The 19,457-nt window shown below is 42.8% G+C and overlaps 1 protein-coding gene across 1 annotated transcript in view; it reads left to right on the top strand.

Moving 5' to 3' along the window:
* Nucleotides 1-19,044, top strand: part of LOC308265154 (complement factor H-like) — a gene marked incomplete at both ends in the record, with an annotated part of 81,645 nt that extends 62,601 nt beyond the window's left edge. The window contains 6 exons of the mRNA XM_080698747.1: nucleotides 4,446-4,655; nucleotides 6,725-6,898; nucleotides 8,362-8,538; nucleotides 9,142-9,318; nucleotides 13,760-13,942; nucleotides 18,839-19,044. Of these exons, the coding sequence (XP_080554873.1) occupies nucleotides 4,446-4,655; nucleotides 6,725-6,898; nucleotides 8,362-8,538; nucleotides 9,142-9,318; nucleotides 13,760-13,942; nucleotides 18,839-19,044 (1,127 nt within the window). The remainder of the gene's footprint in view (nucleotides 1-4,445; nucleotides 4,656-6,724; nucleotides 6,899-8,361; nucleotides 8,539-9,141; nucleotides 9,319-13,759; nucleotides 13,943-18,838) is intronic.
* Nucleotides 19,045-19,457: the final 413 nt, after the last annotated feature.

Raw genomic sequence — 19,457 nt, 5'->3', positions numbered from 1 at the left:
ACATTTGTTTATGTACCTCCTGCGTTTTAAAGAGGCTCCATCCTCCAGTATTCCATACCCTCTGATTGGTCACATTAGTTGCTTCACTATAGGGCCCTTTCTATAGCTCAACCTCTTCCTGTTGCCCTTTTCCTCCTAGTTATTGCTGATTAAGAGAAGCGTCTGATTCATATTTTCTGCGATATTTCTCTGTGCATGCTGCGTTGCAAGTACCGATCCCACTCTTGATGGTCCCAGTAGTGGCCTGGCTACTCAGTGGACTGATCCAGACCACGCTGGCTCAAGCAGCGGCCTTGCCTCATGGGAGGCCCCAGTTCTGGTCTCGCTGGCCCCTGCTCCGTTCTAACCCCTAAGCTAGATTTGGTCCTGGCCTTGGAGGCCGCAGGAGTGAACTTGCCTCACGCCAGACTCCGATGCTGGCCATTGGCCCCTGCACCGGCCTAACCCCTTGGCAGAATTCCAATCCCGGCCTCGGAGGCCCCAGCACCGGCCTAGCCTCACGGCAGGCTCGAATGCCGGCCTCGTTGGCCCCAGCACCGGCCTAACCCCTCGGCGGGTTCCGTTCCCTGGTTAGGAGGCCCCAGTACTGGCCTTGCCACAAGGCAGGCTCCGATGCCGGCCTCACTGGCCCCAGCACCGGCCTAACCCCTCGGCAGGCTCCGATCCCGCCCTCGGAGGCCCCAGCACTGGTCATGCCTCACGGCAGGCTCCGATGCCGGCCTCGCTGGCCCCAGCACCGGCCTAACCCCTCGGCAGGCTCTTATCCTGGCCTCGAGGCCCCAGTACCGGCCTTGCCAAAAGGCAGGCTCCGATGCCGGCCTCACTGGCCCCAGCACCGGCCTAACCCCTCGGCAGGCTCCGATCCCGGCCTCGGAGGCCCCAGCACTGGTCATGCCTCACGGCAGGCTCCGATGCCGGCCTCGCTGGCCCCAGCACCGGTCTAACCCCTTGGCAGGCTCTTATCCTGGCCTCGAGGCCCCAGTACCGGCCTTGCCTCAAGGCAGGCTCCGATGCCGGCCTCGCTGGCCCCAGCACCGGCCTAACCCCTCGGCAGGCTCTTATCCTGGCCTCGAGGCCCCAGTACCGGCCTTTCCAAAAGGCAGGCTCCGATGCCGGCCTCACTGGCCCCAGCACCGGCCTAACCCCTCGGCAGGCTCCGATCCTGGCCTCGGAGGCCCCAGCACTGGTCATGCCTCACGGCAGGCTCCGATGCCGGCCTCGCTGGCCCCAGCACCGGCCTAACCCCTCGGCAGGCTCCGATCCCGGCCTCGGAGGCCCCAGCACTGGTCATGCCTCACGGCAGGCTCCGATGCCGGCCTTGCTGGCCCCAGCACCGGCCTAACCCCTCGGCAGGCTCTTATCCTGGCCTCGAGGCCCCAGAACCGGCCTTGCCAAAAGGGAGGCTCCAATGCCGGCCTCACTGGCCCCAGCACCAGCCTAACCCCTCGGCAGGCTCTTATCCTGGCCTCGAGGCCCCAGAACCGGCCTTGCCAAAAGGCAGGCTCCGATGCCGGCCTCACTGGCCCCAGCACCGGCCTAACCCCTCAGCAGGCTCCGATCCCGGCCTTGGAGGCCCCAGCACTGGTCATGCCTCACGGCAGGCTCCGATGCCGGCCTCGCTGGCCCCAGCACCGGCCTAACCCCTCGGCATGCTCTTATCCTGGCCTCGAGGCCCCAGTACCGGCCTTGCCAAAAGGCAGGCTCCGATGCCGGCCTCAGCACCGGCCTAACCCCTCAGCAGGCTCCGATCCCGGCCTTGGAGGCCCCAGCACTGGTCATGCCTCACGGCAGGCTCCGATGCCGGCCTCGCTGGCCCCAGCACCGGCCTAACCCCTCGGCATGCTCTTATCCTGGCCTCGAGGCCCCAGTACCGGCCTTGCCAAAAGGCAGGCTCCGATGCCGGCCTCACTGGCCCCAGCACCGGCCTAACCCCTCGGCAGGCTCCAATCCCGGCCTCGGAGGCCCCAGCACTGGTCATGCCTCCCGTCAGGCTCCGATGCCGGCCTCGCTGGCCCCAGCACCGGCCTAACCCCTCGGCAGGCTCTTATCCTGGCCTCGGAGGCACCAGTACCGGCCTTGCCTCAAGGCTGGCTCCAATGCCGGCCTCACTGGCCCCAGCACCGGCCTAACCCCTCGGCAGGCTCCGATCCCGGCCTCGGAGGCCCCAGCACTGGTCATGCCTCTCGTCAGGCTCCGATGCCGGCCTCGCTGGCCCCAGCACCGGCCTAACCCCTCGGCAGGCTCTTATCCTGGCCTCGGAGGCACCAGTACCGGCCTTGCCTCGAGGCAGGCTCCGATGCCGGCCTCACTGGCCCCAGCACCGGCCTAACCCCTCGGCAGGCTCCGATCCCGCCCTCGGAGGCCCCAGCACTGGTCATGCCTCACGGCAGGCTCCGATGCCGGCCTCGCTGGCCCCAGCACCGGCCTAACCCCTCGGCAGGCTCTTATCCTGGCCTAGGAGGCACCAGTACCGGCCTTGCCTCGAGGCAGGCTCCGATGCCGGCCTCACTGGCCCCAGCACCGGCCTAACCCCTCGGCAGGCTCCGATCCCGCCCTCGGAGGCCCCAGCACCGGTCATGCCTCACGGCAGGCTCCGATGCCGGCCTCGCTGGCCCCAGCACCGGCCTAACTCCTCAGCAGTTTTCGGACCCGACCTCGGAGGCACCAGCACTGGTCATGCCTCATGGCAGGCTCCAATGCCCGCCTCGCTGGCCCCAGCATCAGTCTAACCCCTCGGCTGGTTCCAATCCCGGCCACAGAGGCCTCATTAGTGGCCTTGCCTCACAGCAACCTCCGATGTCGGCCACTAGCCCCAGCGCCCGCCTAACCCCTCAGCAGGTTCCGATCACTGTCTCTGTGGTTATTATTTCAAAGGTTCCAGGTGTAATGTATCAGATCTCTGCCTCCCCTGAGTATTGGCCACTGGCATTGCCACTGCCTCCACTGTTTCAAATCCTTCCCAGGCTCTTTTTCCACTCAGAATGTTGTCCAGTGTTCCTAAGCATGCGTGGTGGTAGCGTTCGACATTTGGTGTAATTTCTCCAAAAAAATAAAGTTGGTAAGATCCGGTTTCTGCTTCTCCTGAATACAAGTCTCCACCATCATTGTGGAGAACTCTTTCAACACCGCATTTCTCCTTGGCCTCCGTTAAACTCTCTCCTTACAGGTGATGGCTGAGATTCTTAACAATATAGAGAAATAGCAGTCCTCTTTCACGGCAAATTTTTCCATAAGTTCCGGTGCATTTGGATAAGTTTTGTCTGCATCTCCAGTGTCCTGGCATCCATAACGGCTTTCTTACCTCCTCTCCGATATTTTTCTTTATCTTTTTCTGTTCTGGGCCCGGTTTCTCCAGGGGTCTGGCGTGCTACTCGCAGTTCGGCCTGGGGCCCAGGGTCCCGCGACCCGGGCCCCATCTGGCGTGCCCCGCCCGAGACCCCCGCCCAGAACCCAGCGTCTTACTGGGCCCGGTTTCTCCAGGGGTCTGGCGTGCTACGCGCAGTTCGGCCTGGGGCCCAGGGTCCCGCGACCCGGGCCCCATCTGGCGTGCCCCGCCCGAGACCCCCGCCCAGAACCCAGCGTCTTACTGGGCCTGGTTTCTCCAGGGGTCTGGCGTGCTACGCGCAGTTCGGCCTGGGGCCCAGGGTCCCGCGACCCGGGCCCCATCTGGCGTGCCCCGCCCGAGACCCCCGCCCAGAACCCAGCGTCTTACTGGGCCTGGTTTCTCCAGGGGTCTGGCGTGCTACGCGCAGTTCGGCCTGGGGCCCAGGGTCCCGCGACCCGGGCCCCATCTGGCGTGCCCCGCCCGAGACCCCCGCCCAGAACCCAGCGTCTTACTGGGCCTGGTTTCTCCAGGGGTCTGGCGTGCTACGCGCAGTTCGGCCTGGGGCCCAGGGTCCCGTGACCCGGGCCCCATCTGGCGTCGTCCCCTATGTTTTATGTCAGTAAAAAGATTGAAGACATTTCTCTGTATCTTTTACCCTCTTTTCTTTTTTCAAAAATTTTATTATTGGTGCACTGTAGTCATACATCATAATGGGAGGAAAGAATTGTGGAGACATACGTGCACACACACACATCACCCAATCAGCCCTCACCCTGTCCCCACCCCATTCCCTCCCCATCCCTCCTTCCCATGCTTGGCTTAGTGATTGACATGGATAGTTTTGTTTAATTGTGATCTACATACATAAATCACTGAGCATCTTTCACTTATGTCAAAAAATACAGAAAATGCTTTGGTGTATTTTGCGAATACCAGACAAAATTTCTCTTTATAAGTATTTTGCTTCACATAATTAATAGGCCACATATGAAAGGGATTATTGAGCAAAAAGGTAATAACATGGATACTGTGCAGGTATCACCCAAATATTAGTAGATTTTATTGTTCAATTTAAACATCTTTTTTGTGCTTACTGCTTTGATTTCTGTTCTTCTCATAGAAAAAATTTCATGTTTTCAACCACCGGAAATAGACCATGGAACCATTCAGTTGCCTCAAACTCCAATAAAAGGGAAAGAAACAGACACCTCCCGAGTGTATGCCCATGGCACTAAATTAAGTTATGCTTGTGAAGATGGTTTCGTGGTAGCTGAAAAAAATGAGATAACATGCCACATGGGAAAATGGAGTTCTCCACCTCAGTGTGTAGGTATGACCATATAAATTCTCAAATTCTGGTTTTTAGTACAAATCATTAGTCTATTGTTGCTGGGCATGGTGGCGCACGCTTGTAATCCCAGCATTTGGGAGGCTGAGACAGGAGGATAGGAGTTCGAGGACAGCCTCAGCTACTTATTGAGGCCCTCTGCAACTCAGTGAGACCCTTTTTCAAAATAAAGAGTAAAAAATAGGGCTAGGGGTGTAGCTTGGAAGTAGAATGCCCCTGGGTTCCATCCTCAGTACTACAAAAACAATAGTCTATTGTTACCAAAGTCAAGAGACAGAATAATATAGATGACTACATATATATATATATATATATATATATATATATATATATATATGTGTGTGTGTGTGTGTGTGTGTGTATATATATACACATTTGTATGTTTTACCATTAAATACTTTTGCATATTGAATCCATCCTATTTTTTGGTTAATTTTATTGTTCAAGTAGAGTCATGTTCTGGGTTCTGAAGCTTTAATTCAGGGGGGTGTTCTACTTCTGAGATACATACCCCAGTTTGGGTATTTTTTTTTTTTTTAAACAGGATCTCAGTAACTTGCCTTGGCTGTGGACAACCTGTGATCCTTCTGTCACAGTCTCCCAAGTACAGGGATTACAGGTGTGCACCACCCTGTCCCATTAGTCACATTTTATTAATCATTTTTATTTTAAAAAACGACGTATAGTTGAATAGCCAAATGATGGAATCAGCCTAGGTGTCCATCAGCAGAGGAGTGGATTACAAAATTATGGGCTATACACGCAATAGAATTGTACTCAGCAGTAAAGTAGAACAAAATGGATGGATCTGAAGAACATCATGTTAAGTGAGATTAGCCAGTCACAGAAAGCAAAGCGTCATGTGTTTTCTCTCATACATGGAGATAGGGAGTAACCGGGATACTGGAAGGACTTCAGATAATGGAGGAGAAAGTCCAGTGGAGCCAGGAAGGTGCGTCTAGGGGAAAGGAGAGGTCAGAGGGGAGGTCAGTGAAGGAACCACTTCCATGGACATTCGTACATGTGTGAGAACACCAATGCCAGTCTCAATACCCTGTACGGGGAGGAAGGAGTGGGGAGGGAGTCGAGGAAGTGAGTGTTCTGTGTGAGCATGTCGCTGTCACTGTGAACTCCATGATGATGGGAGACTACAATGCACCAATGAAAGTATATAAATAAAAGTATATAAAAGTGAAAACAGAAAGAATAATGTGTAGTCGATTTAAGTTGACATATACACATAAGGTGGGGTGTTTGCTTTGCCAACAGTTTTAAAACTATTTTTAATGTGTTTTCTTTCTGATTTCTTATAATACATGATAGTATTTTTTTGAAGACCTGAGAATAAACTCAGGAACATTATTTTCTCTTACTCTGATTGTGTGTATGATCCTGGAGATTGAAACCAGGGGCTTTCTACTTCTAAGACACACCTCCAGACCATTTTATTTTTATTTTGAAACAGGATGTCACTAAGTTGCTGAAGCCTCACTAAATTGCTGAGGCTACTGAAACCCTGTGACTCTCCTGTCTCAGCCTCCCAAATACTGGGATTATAAGCATGTGCCACCACACTTGTCCCCCTCCCCCAGACCTTTTTTAGTTTTTATATTGAGACATGGTTTCCTAAGTGGCTGAGGGCCTCACTATGTTGCTGAGGCTGGCCTTGAACCTGTCACCTTCCTGTCTCAGTATCCCAAGTAACTGGAATTACAGGCATGCAACATCTCATCTGTCTACATAGAATTTTTCTTAAGATTATTAACCCTCAGTGTATTTTATTGCACATAATGGGCTTAAGATGCTTTTGTTGTCTTATAAGTATGTTGACATCTTTGGTTTCAAGTTCTTGCTCAGGTTTTGACAGTTTGACAAACAGACACAAGAATGGTGAACTTAGGGAGCATTTCTGCACCATCTCTGTGATGTCCAAGTAGCTGCTGTGTTATCATTTTCTTCAAAACCATTAAATATGAAAATTGGTGCATAAAATTGATTTTCTGAGTTTCTAAAATATGGATTAATTCTTTTGTTTTTTTGTATGTTTTTAGGACTGCCTTGTGAACCTCCACCTCAGATTCTTAATGGTATTGTGTCTCACAACTTAGACAGATACCAATATGGAGAAGAAGTTATGTACAGCTGTTCAGAAGGTTTTGGAATCGATGGACCTGCATTTATAAGATGTTTGGGGGGGAAATGGTCCTCTCCACCAGAATGCACAAGTATATTGTATTTCATTTTATTCTCTCTATATGATAGACACTGTAATTCAAAGCACAAGTAGTACAAATAAGAAAGTAAGCTAGAATTCTAGACTTTCACAAGGTATCCCTCTTTGTTTCGAATTGATTTACTTTTTCATAATACCTTTACCTTTAAGGATATATTATACTCTACATCATACTGTAGTTCAGAGTGATGGGTGGTGGGAGTGGAGGAAGAATTATTGAAGGACACACTTCCTCTGATGTTGTACACATATGGAAATTGTTAATGACAATCTGTAACTTGTAATATACTGGGAAAGGGAGGGAGTATCCAGGGAACTGGGGGAAAGGTCACCAAGTGCTTTGTGCACGGATGTCCCCACCATGAAGGTTCTGGACTCTGGAAGAGAATTATAGTCCTAGTAATTTTTTTTATTTTGAAATTATAAACCAAAGTGTTTTTTACCAAAACATGCAAAAAGTATAACATTATGAACCAAATTACTTCATTTCCAAAACATTTTTGTGCAAACTTTAAGTATCCTCTGATGTACATTCTCAGACTTAAACCTGTTCATGGGACACAGCTGATCCCCACTCATCTATCTCATCCTTATTCAACATGCTCTCATATTATAAATGATCCTAATACAACTGCATGCTTTTTGAAACTTTGAAATAATTAGTATAAGGGATGTGTGTGTGTGTGTGTGTGTGTTTATGCATGCATGCGAGTGTGCGCTACATACTAAACCCAGGGACATTCTAACTCAGAGCTACACTCCCAACCTTATTTTATATTTGGAAACAGAGTCTAGCTAATTTCTAAGAGCCACACAAAATTGCTGAGTCTGGCTTTGAATCTGTGATTCTCCTGTCTCAGACTCCCAAGTACTGGGATTAAAGGCATGCACCACCAAACCCAGTTCAAATAACATATTTGACAGAAGCAAAAAGTAGAAATACATAATACATGTGGAAGGTATTGGCAACAAATAATATGAAAGTAAAAAGTGTGATTTCTAGCATTTCAACCACTAATATTTATTCAACCATCATTCCTATCTTATACTTTAGATAAATTTAAGACAACTCATATAAGTTTAAACAGTGAACACAAATATGCTAAATTGTAGACGTATATAATGTGGTTTTAATTAGTTCTATGAGTAGCAAAATATTATTTTAGAAGACAGTTATCAGATACAACACATTTTTTTGTGTGTGGGTCTGGGGATGGAACCCAGGAGCATTTGACCTCCGAGCTACACCCCCTGCCCTATTTTTTTATTCTTTATTTTGAAACCGGGTCTCACTGAGTTGCAGAGGGCCTCACTAAGTAGCTGAGGCTGTCCGCGAACCATGATCCTCCAGGTCTCAGCCTCCAAATGCTGAGATTACAAGCGTGTGCCACCACGCCCGGCTGATACAACACATTTTAAAACTTACACAACACATAAATATTCTTTCTCTTTCAGGAACAGACTGCATTGATTTACCTAGCTTTGATGATGCCATATTTGTAGGACAAAGGAAGACATCATATAAGTCAGGAGAACAAGTGACTTTTAAATGTCCAAAATCACATCAATTGGATGGGCCCAATATTGTGACATGTATTAACAGCAAATGGATAGGAAAGCCAATATGCAAAGGTACGCTGATGGACTTGCGGATTGTATTTATTAAAGTGTTATAGGAAATAAAGAATATTCTCTAGCATTATTAAAACAGGCATAGATTAATTTCTAGGTCAAGCCTAAGTATGTTTTATTGTCTTTTAACTGTGTTTATGCTTTAAATTGTGTCCATAATTCTTAACTTATTCTCTAAAACATGCCTTTTTGTGTTTGTTTTTAAGGAATGATAATAAGCACAGTGATTGCAAACGAAAGACTTTACTATATAATCTCTTTATTCTGATTTTTTGTATTTTCAAAATTCATATTGTAATTGTAGAGCTTGAGATATTTATTCGACTAAACTTAAAGGGAAATATCCAAGACCTCTAGTTTTTTCTGTCTTCTTATTGGTTTTTTTCAGTAAGGGATAGGAAGGAGATTTGAGGATATGAAAGCTCAGCTTTTACAAAAATGTAGTGATATTTTCTTTTCCTAAGACTATAGATAATTTTATGGAAGTCAGGGAAGTTTTCCATGAGAGATTATCTATTGATTTTTCAATCCCCCTTAAATATATTTGAACCCATACTGGCTTCTCAAAATGAACACGAGGCTAAGATTCTTTTGTTTCTTCAGATATTTCATGTGTGAATCCACCCACTGTGAAAAATGCTAATATAATATCAAAGCAGATGTCCAAGTATCCATCTGGCGAGAGAGTACGTTATGAATGTAACAAACCCTTTGACATCTTTGGGGACATAGAAGTGATGTGTCTAAATGGGACCTGGACAGAGCCACCCCAGTGCAAAGGTAGAGTATTGTATCTCCTAGGTTTATTTTTTTTTCTCTTGAGAATATATTATGGGTCAAATACACTGATAAAAGTAAAATGAAGTCATTCTCACAGAATTTATTTTTCATATGCAATGAGAAATTAATTGTTCTTGTGTATTGAACCAAGAAATACAATGTAGATTTTTCAATAAATATCTTACCCAATTAAAGGAATATTTACAAATTGGGGAAATATGCTAAGCATTAAAACCATTTATTTTCTGGAGACTACATACATTGTGTACATTTGACAGATCTAAGAGATAGCCACTTTGAGAAATGGGTGATTAAAGATTAATCAAAGAATATGATATAAATTTAGGCATCTTCAATATATAGATTCCAATTGAATATATGTGATTGACTGAAGCCAGCCTGGGAGTTACTGTATTTATAAGCAATCTGAGCACTTAGTCACATGGTATTCAAATATTTAGAGTTCAGGAAATAAGGGAAAACAGCAATGAAGATATTAAATCATCCATTCCCATTATCTGAAATTAAGTTTTCTTAATTTTTTTTCTTCTCACTTTAATTCTGTTTTTTATGATGAAGTTAGTTTCATGTAGACAACACATAGTTGAGTCTTGACTACTTAACTTGCTATTCTTGTTATAATCCTTACTATATACTCCTTTCCGTTCTTGGTTTTTTGTTTTTTTGTTTTTTTGTTTTTGTACTGGAGATTGAACCCTGCATTGTTCTGTCTCTGAGTTACACCTCAACCTTTATATTATATTTTTATCTTTGAAATAGGAAATGGCTTAGTTGCTGAGGAACCCTACATTGCTACGTTGCTGAGGCTGGCCTTGAACCTTCAATGCTCCTATGTCAGCATCCCAAGTACTGGGATTTTAGGTGTGCACCAGCACCCATGCTTGCTCTATTGATTGGTGTGTGTAGACAGCTTGCATTTAAAATAGTTATTGATGCGTTATTTTATTTGTTTGTATTTGTTTTCTGTATTTTTCAGTCTTCATTTCTTTTTTCTTCCTTCCCTTTGGAAAACATTTTTAAATTGAATTTCATTTTGACTTATCTTTATTGCTTTAGAATGCATCTCTCTGAGAGCTTCCCCCTTCGCTATATTTTAAAGTTGTTATTCTAGGTATTACAATAAACATATTTATGTAACTTATTCCTTCCTATTAAGATTATGTACCAAATGAAATACAGAAATTATATTTCTACTTAAATCTGTTTACCTTTTTCTGGTTTCTCTTTTGCTTTGTTTTGTTTTGAAGTTTTGGTTTTGGTTTTGGTATTGGAGGCTGAATCCAGCAGCATTCTACCTCTGAATGGCATGCCCACCCCTATTTTATTTTGTATTTTGAAACAGGGTCTAGCCAAGCTCCCAAAGGTCTCACTAGGCTTCTGAGGCCAGCTTGAACCTGCCGTCCTCCTGTCTCAGCCTCCCAAGTACTGGCATTAACAGGCGTGTGACACCACAACCAGGTCCCGCTTCTACAGCTTCTACATTTTAAATAAAAAATGCCTTTAATATTCCTTGTACATACGTTTGGCACCAGTATCAGATGATACAGTTTTGCTTCAAACATCAAACAATGGAAAATACTTATGAGGGAAAAAATATACTATTATATTCCCCCCTTTTTTTTGTGGTGGTACTGGGGTTCTTGGAAGCCCTTCTACTTGCAGGCTACACTCCCAGACCTACTTTTTTATACTTTTTATTTGGAAACAGGGTCTCTGAAGCCAGCGCGTCTGGCTTCGAACCTGCGCACTCCTCCTGTCTACACCTCCCAAGCGCGGGGATTACAAGCGTGCGCCACCACCCCCGGCTATATTCCCTTCTTAATGAATGGCATTTTTCTTTTCTCCCTCCTGAAATCTTGAATCTCCTATTACTTTTTAAATATTTACTTATTTAATGTTTGTTTGTTTGTTTGTTTGTTTTGCAGTACTGGAGATTGAAAACAGGGACATTCTACCACCGAGCTATGCCCCCAGCCCTAGCTTTTATTTTTTTATTTTAAAGAGTCTCACCAAGTTGTGCAGGGCCTCACTAAGTTGCCAAGGCTGGCCACAACATGCAATCCTTCTGTCTCAGACTCACAAGTACTGGGATTACAAACCTATGCCATAGTGCCCAGCTTCCTGTTTCATTTTTGTTGCTCTTTGAAGAATTTTAGTTATACTTTAAGGAGAATTCCCTTGGAGACAAAATCTCTTGGTCTTACTTTGCCCAAGCCTGTCTTATTATATGCCTTTATTCTAAGATAATGCCAGAATTTTAAGAATTTGAAGTTGACATCTTTTTCATGCACTTCCTGTGGCCTCCTTAGTTAATGGAGGCAAAACCCATTGTCATTTAAATCTTGGTATCATATAAGTAGAACATAGTCTCTGCCTAGCTGTGTTCAAGATTTTTCCCCTTATATAAATATGAAATATTAAATAAATATGAATCATATAAGCATTTTCTTTTGTTATGTTTTTGGTTTGGAAATATTTCTGACCCTATCCAGGTGCGGTGGTACACTTTTGTATCTCAGTACTTGGAAGGCTGAGACAGGAGGATCATAAGTTGAGGACAGCCTCAGCAATGTATCAAGACTCTCAGCAAGCTAGCGAGTCCCTGTTTCATGACTCAGAAGTATAATGCCAAGAGTTCAATCTCTAGTAACACAAGAAGTAGAAGGAGGATGAAGAGGAGGAGGAGATTGAGTTCTAACTCTTAAAATGATACATGCTTTTCAATTTTATTCTAGCTATTTAAGTACTTTATGTTGAGACCCACATTTATTTAAATCTCCCATTCAGCAAGTCTCCATTGCTGCCGTGATGTGTGGAAGTCAGGGCCTTTCACTGGCCTCTGCAGGAACCAACAGGAAAGGACAGAGATATCTCTCTACCTCAGTGTGTGGGTGGCTTCTGTTAGAGATTATAGATTCTGGTCACTGGTGCCTTTTTTTGTCCACCAGTAGATCAAATATTGTCTTGTAAAGTCGTTGGTCTGCTAAACTTCTCCCTCTTTCCCTGAGCCTTTGGTTGAAGAGAGTGTAAAACCATTCCTGAAATGTATAATCTTCTCCAATGCCCATCCAGGACATACAGGAGTCCAAAAAGAGGACTCAAGTGGTGCTTGGCCATTCTTTGAATCCTGAAGTTGATAGCCACATTGAATTTTCTGTACCTTCCAGTCTTTTTATATATTTTTTAAATATATGTATAATACATGTGTGTGTGTGTGTGTGTGTGTGTGTGTGTGTGTGTGTGCCCAGGATTTTTAGTTGTAGTAATCAGAAGAAATAGGCAAGAATGTTTTTATTCATTACATGCATATCAGGAAGCCAATAATTCACCTTTACCTTCTACAATTTGTAGACTTTGAATTTTTTCAAGGAGTTAGTGTTTCTTTTATAATTAAGAGGAATATCAAGAAAAAATCATTAGAGACACAATAAACAGTGTAGTATATTATGAATGACACAACCAACTCTCCTCATTCTCTATCTGTTCAGCATTGAGTTGTTGAGGGTTTTTTTTGGGGGGGGGTAGTGGGGTTCCTGGAAACCCTTTTCTGGGATACACTCCCAGACCTATTTTATATTTTCTTTATTTAGAAACACGGTCTCTTAAACCAGCGAGGCTGGCTTCGAACCTGCGTGATCCTCCTGTCTCTGCCTCCCAAACTCAGGGATTACAAGCGTGCGCCACCATGCCCGGCAAGTTGTTGAGATATTTTTTAATACTGGGATGCCGGGAAGCAGAAATATTTGTCAGTATTTTATACACGACTTTAGTGAAAAGAAAGGAAGAGTTTAAAATGTAACTCTCCAGCCAGGCGTGGTGGTGCATGCTTGTAATCCCACAGATTGGGAGGCTGAGTCAGGAGGATCCATAGATTTGAAGCCAGCCTCATTTACTTAGTGAGGCTCTCAGCAACTTGGTGAGACCCTGTTTCCAAATAAAGTATAAAATAGGGCTGGAAGTATAGCTGGGAGGTAGAAAAGCCCCTGGGTCCTACCCCCAGTATCACAAAAAAAGTAACTTTCCATTTATTGATTTATTTTTTGGTTTTATTTACTTATTTTGTGTGGGGGGATTATTGAAGATTGAACTCAGGAATTACACCTCAAGGTAGATTTTTTATTTTTTATTTTTTTGGAATAGGATCTCACTAAGTTATGCTGAGGGCCTAGCTACTTGCTGAGGCTATTTTTAAATTTGCAATTCTCCTGTCTCAGCCTCCCAAGTATTGGGATTACAAGACTACACCACCACACCCAGCTGTAACTCTCCTTTTCTTTGCTTAGAATTTATCCAAGCAATCATTTCTGTTACCAGAAATCACAAAAGTATTAATATTATACACAGTAATATATTTATATTGGTTGTTCTTTTAGTCTGTATTTTGATTTAGTCTCTCAGTGAATTAAATGCTCTTTTTCAGATTCCACAGGAAAATGTGGGTCCCCTCCATCTATTGAAAATGGAGACCTCACCTCGTTCCCATTACCAGTGTATCCCCCAGAGTCATCTGTTGAATATCAGTGCCAGTCCCTCTATCAACTTGAGGGTAACAAGAAAATAACTTGTAGAAATGGAGAGTGGTCAGAACCTCCAAGATGTTTAAGTAAGTATTTTAGTATTCTCATGGATTCTGAGAAAATTAGTGTAGTAAGTAAGATATTTTGTTATGTGTAACATAACATTCACAGATTAACAAACAACTATTCCTTCCTGTCAAATGCTCAACTGCCAAATATTAATAAATGAGGAAATAAAAATTGAGATTTGTTTTGAAATAATTGACAAATACATATATATTTATTTATATATATTTATATATATATCTCGTCATGTCATGATGTACAGTGTAAATTTTTAAATATATTGTTATTTTGATTAACACATATTAATTGTCCATATTAATGGAGGAGAGTGTGATATTTCTGTATATGTCTATAGCATTCATGAACCAATGTGACTTCTTTTTACCCACCCTCCCCTCAATAATCCATCCTTCTTAACCTCTATGAATCAATATTCTCTATTCGAGTCCACTTCTTTATTATCCATTAATAGACAGCTAAGCTGACCTCCTTTGTTAGCTACTGTGAATAGAACTGCAATAAACACAGGCATGCAGGTATTTCTTGGATATATATGCTGATTTCATTTTTCCTTGGCTACATACCCAGAAACAGAAGCAGGATAGTTGGATCTTTATTTTTTTTTCTTTTTGAATTACTGGGAATGGAATACAGAGGCATTCTACCTCTGAGCTACACTCTCAGCCCTATTTTTTATTCTTTATTTTGAAACAGGGTCTCACTGAATTGCAAAGGACCTCACTAAGCAGCTGAGGATGTCTGTGAACTGGGATCCTCCTGTCTCAGCCTCCTGAATGCTGAAATTACAAGCTTGCACCACCACACCAGGAAAATTGGGTCTTCTAGTAGATCTATTTTTAGGTTTTTGAGGAACCTCCATACTGTTCTTCATAATGATTATGCTAATTTACATTTCTACCAACAGTATTTAAGTATGTCTTTTCCCCTGCCACTTCACCAGCCTTCATCATTTTTACTTTTAATAAATAATTAGTAATGGATGATATGGGTGAAATTGGGTGATATAGTATTTTACTGTGGCTTCAATTACTATTTCCGATGGCTACTGATACTCAGCACTCTTCCTTCTATTTGTGGACTATTTGTAATTATTTGTTTTAGATATGTCTATTCCAATCATGAATCCAATTTGATTTGTTTTTGGTTGTAATTTTTTTTTTTTGGTAGTACTGGGGGTGGAACCCAGGGGCTTTCCACCTATGGGCTATATTCCCAGCCCTTTTTTAATGTTTTATTTGGAAACAGGGTCTCACAAAGTTGCTGAGAGCCTCACTAAGTAGCTGAGGCTGGCTTCGAACCTGTGCGATCCTTCTGTCTCAGCCTCCCAAGCGCAGGGATTACAGGTGTGTGCCACCACGCCCGGCATTGGTTGTTTTTTAAATTACTATGCATTCTGGATATTAACCCTCTGTCAGATGCATTGTTGAGAATTATTTTCTACCAGTTTATGGATTGTCTGTTCACTCTGTTGATTATTTCTTTTGCTGCACTGAAGCTTTTCAGGTTGGTGTAACCTCATTTCTCAATTTTTGCTTTAGTTTTCTGTGCTTTGGGGTTCTTTACAGAAAATCATTAACTGAACCAGTTTCTCTAATTATTTACCCAATTTTTTTCCTAGCAGTTTCCAAGTTTTCAGGTCTTACATTTAAGCCTTTAACCCAGTTTGGGTTGATTTTTGTGCAGGGTGAAAGATAGAGGTCAAGTTTTAATCATCTGTATACAGATGTCCAGTTTACCCAGCACCATTCATGGAAGAGGCAATCCTTTCCTCAATGTATGTTTGGGGAGCCTTGGTCAAGAATCACCTGGCTATAGATGTATTGATACGTATCTAGATTCTCTGTTATGTTCCATTGTTCTGTGTGTGTTTTCATGCCAATGCCATGCTGTTTGGGTTGCTAGTGCTCTGTAATATATCTTGAAATCGAGTTGGGATGTCTCTATAGCTGGTTCTTCTTGCTCAGGATCCCTTTGGCTATTCAAGGTCTTTTGTGTTTCTTTATACTTCAGGATTCTTTTCCTAATACTGTGAAGAATGTTATTTGTTAATAATGAGTCATGCATTAAAGGTGTTTTGGATAGAATTCACATATCAACAATATTAATTCTTCCAATGGTCTCTACATGGAGGTCTATCCTATACATGGATGACCATATCATATCCAAGTTTGGTGACATTTTTGTTGTTGTTGTTGTTGTTGTTGTTGTTATTATTATTAATTTGTGGCACTAGGGATTTAATTTAGGGGCATTCTACATCTGAGCTATGCCCTCAGCCCTTTTTATTGCATTATTTGAGAACAAAGATATTATTAAGTTATCAACAACCTCACTAAGTTGTTGAGGCTGGCTTCCAACCTGCAATCCTCCTGTCTCAGCCTCCCACATATTGGGATTAGAAGTGTGCACCACCACACCTGGCTATTTTATTAACCAGGAATTCCATGCTTTTAATATGTTTGTCTTCCCATTTGGGCATTCTTAAAATGCAGACATTTGTTTCTTTAATGGTATTCCAAAGGTGTTGGGATGTTTCTTTCGTTCTTTCTTTTCTTTTTTGTCTGGCTGGGATCTTCCAGAAGGCAGATCTTCAAGATCAGATACTCTTTCTCCCACTTGGTCCTGTCTGTCGTTGAAGCTTTCAACTCTGTTATTTGACATGAGAAGCTCTTCATTTCCAACATATTTTGGTTATTTTTCAAAATCTTCATATATTTGCTAAATTTTGCATTCATATCCTTCATTCTCTTCTTAATTTCATTTAACTGTTTTTGTGTATTCTCTTGTATCTTATGTTTTTTTTTCTTCTTTCCTTTGTTCTTTCTTCTTTCCTTAATTCCTTTCTTCTACTTGGAACTGAACATAGGGAAGTGCTCCCTCTGAGCTTCAGTCCCAGCCCTTTTTATTTTATTTTATTTTTTTTGAAATAGGATCTTGCTAAGTTTTGCACACTGGCCTCAAACCTGTGATCCTTCTTTATGTCTTGGCCTCCCGAGTACTGGAATTATTGGCATACGCCACTATTTCCAGCTTTTTTGTTCTTCTCTGTAATCATTCTTTAAAATTATTTATTAATTATTTCATCAAAGTCAGGTACAGTGGCACATGCTTGTAATCCTGGTATTTGGGAGGCTGAGACAGGAAGGTGGCAGGTTCCTGGCCAGCCTCAGCTACTCAGTGATATCTCTGTAACTTAGTGAGACCCTCTTTCAAAATAAAGAACCAAAAAATTGGGCTAGGGGTATAGCTCGGAGCTAGAATGCCCCTGGGGATACACACACATACACACACACAAAATATTTCATCCATATTGATTTTTGATGACCTTTTGCTTGAGGTTATGTTCTTTGAAAGGTATCATGTTGCTTTGTTTCTCTGTTTATCTTGTGTTCCTGCAGTGACATTCATATATCTGATGAATCAGTGATCCCTTTCACTTTAAGGAGTCTATTCTTTTAGTAAGCACTCTTCTCCAGAGGATATGTCTTTAGGAAGCAGTTTGTTATGCAATGATAACTTTGTTTGTGGTTAGGCACCCTAGCGCCATCTCCCTATCATTTATTGCCTGTAATTATCTATTGGGGCCACAGCATGTGTCATGGCTAAGTTGAAGAGAGAGAGGCACTATCTCTGCGGGTCACACAGGAGTGGGGATAGCAGCTGAGGCAGGATTTTATGGAAAGCAGAGGGCATGAAGTGGTCCCACTGTGGCTGCTCCTGGAGTGGGAATCGTGGCCCCATCACTGAGGGATGTTTCTGCCAGCATTGTTGGTGCCAGCTCTGCTGCCCACAATGGTGCCTGGTACTGACAGCCCCAGTAGTGAGGCTCAGAAGCTCCTCTCCCCTGGCTGATTAGTGGGGGAGACCTGATGCTGTGCTTGGAAGGAAGGTGACTGTAGCTCCTCTGTCCAATACTCACATCCAGCCCTGACACAGTGTGTGGCCTGGGGCAGTGTTGGGCACGGTGATAGCGGGCATGGCTGAGGTGGGTGGAGCATGAGCTGGGGGCATTTGTCTCTGCCCCTTTCCTGGTTTTATAGTCCTAGGGCTAGGCACATGGCTGGAGCCACAGATTTTTATTTATTTATTTTTTGGCCTCTGTCCTTTCATTTGGCCAATGTGATGATTTTATATACTTATAATAAAATAATTAGTACAATCAAAGTATTATACATTTATCACTATCCATAGGAACCATGTGTGTGAGGAGAAACTTCAAATAGTCTCTTTTCAAATTTCAAGTAACCAAAACAGCATTATTAAATACAGTCACTGTGTTGTGCATTAAAGTTCCATCGAATCTTATAATATACATTTTATAAATGGAAATTTATAGCCTTTGATTTCATCTTCATCAAACAAAGACAGGATAGATTTGAAAATGCCAAACTCCTAATGTGATAGTTGATGTTATGAATGATAACACTTAATTATTACAAATTAAATGACTAATTTTATATCATGTACCATTTTCAGCTTATCTTATTTACCATTTAACTATATATATGCAAAATAGATAAACTTAATCTTATAAATATATATATATATGTATATATTTGTGTGTATGGTATTCAGGATTGAGTTCAAGATATTCTACCTCAGAGCTACACTTTCAGCCCTTTTTAATTTTTTGTTTTGAAACAGGGTCTTCCTAAGTTGCTGAGTCGCACTAAGCTGCTAAGGTTGTCCTCAAACCTGTGATCTTCCTGTCTCAGTTTCCCATGTACTGGAATTGCGGGCATGTGCCATCATGCCAGACCAACTCTGTATATATTTAAAGTTTTTTTTTTTTTAAGGATTTTGCGGAAGAATTCCTGAATCATTATATAACATTGAAATACTTTGTAGAAGATGTGCATACTATTTAGTAATTTATGATCCTTTTATTCTTTCAGATGCATGCGTAATATCAACAGAAATTATGGAAAAATATAACTTAGTCTTAAGATGGATAGATAGACAGAAGCTTTATGCCCCATCAGGGGATTCGGTTGAATTTGCATGTAAATATGGATTCTATAAAGCAACATCTCTGCCATTTCGAGCAATATGTAATGATGGTCATCTGGAGTACCCACGCTGTGAAAAATACCAGGGCTAAAATCAATATAATTAAAAAGCACAATTAATGTAGAACTATTATTACTGATCTTGTTTTCAATTTTATTTTTGAAGATTGTTTAATTCATTCTTATTCATAAATCAGAATTTATGTTGATGTGTGATTGGACATCTTAGAGCCTGGTGTCATATTTAAAACCACCACATTCAAACTTGGCCAACCTAAATACTCTGCCATATTCATAAAACATCTCTGGCAAGAAATGAGATGTCACAACTCAGTGCTTTTCTCTAGCCGTCGTCTTCCTGGCTCTCTGGCAGTTGTCTGCGTAGCTGCTAACACTGAGCCTCTTTCATGGGACATGAAAAAGACATTGTCACCATCTTTAGAAACATCAAAAAAAAAAACAAACTCATGTCTTTCAAGAGTAAATGTAAGCAATTACTACTTAT

Source organism: Muscardinus avellanarius, assembly GCF_963383645.1.
Source record: "Muscardinus avellanarius genome assembly, chromosome: 7".
Lineage (NCBI taxonomy): Eukaryota > Metazoa > Chordata > Mammalia > Rodentia > Gliridae > Muscardinus > Muscardinus avellanarius.
Note: the sequence above shows the minus strand (reverse complement) of the source record. Positions and strands in the feature narration are given on the sequence as shown.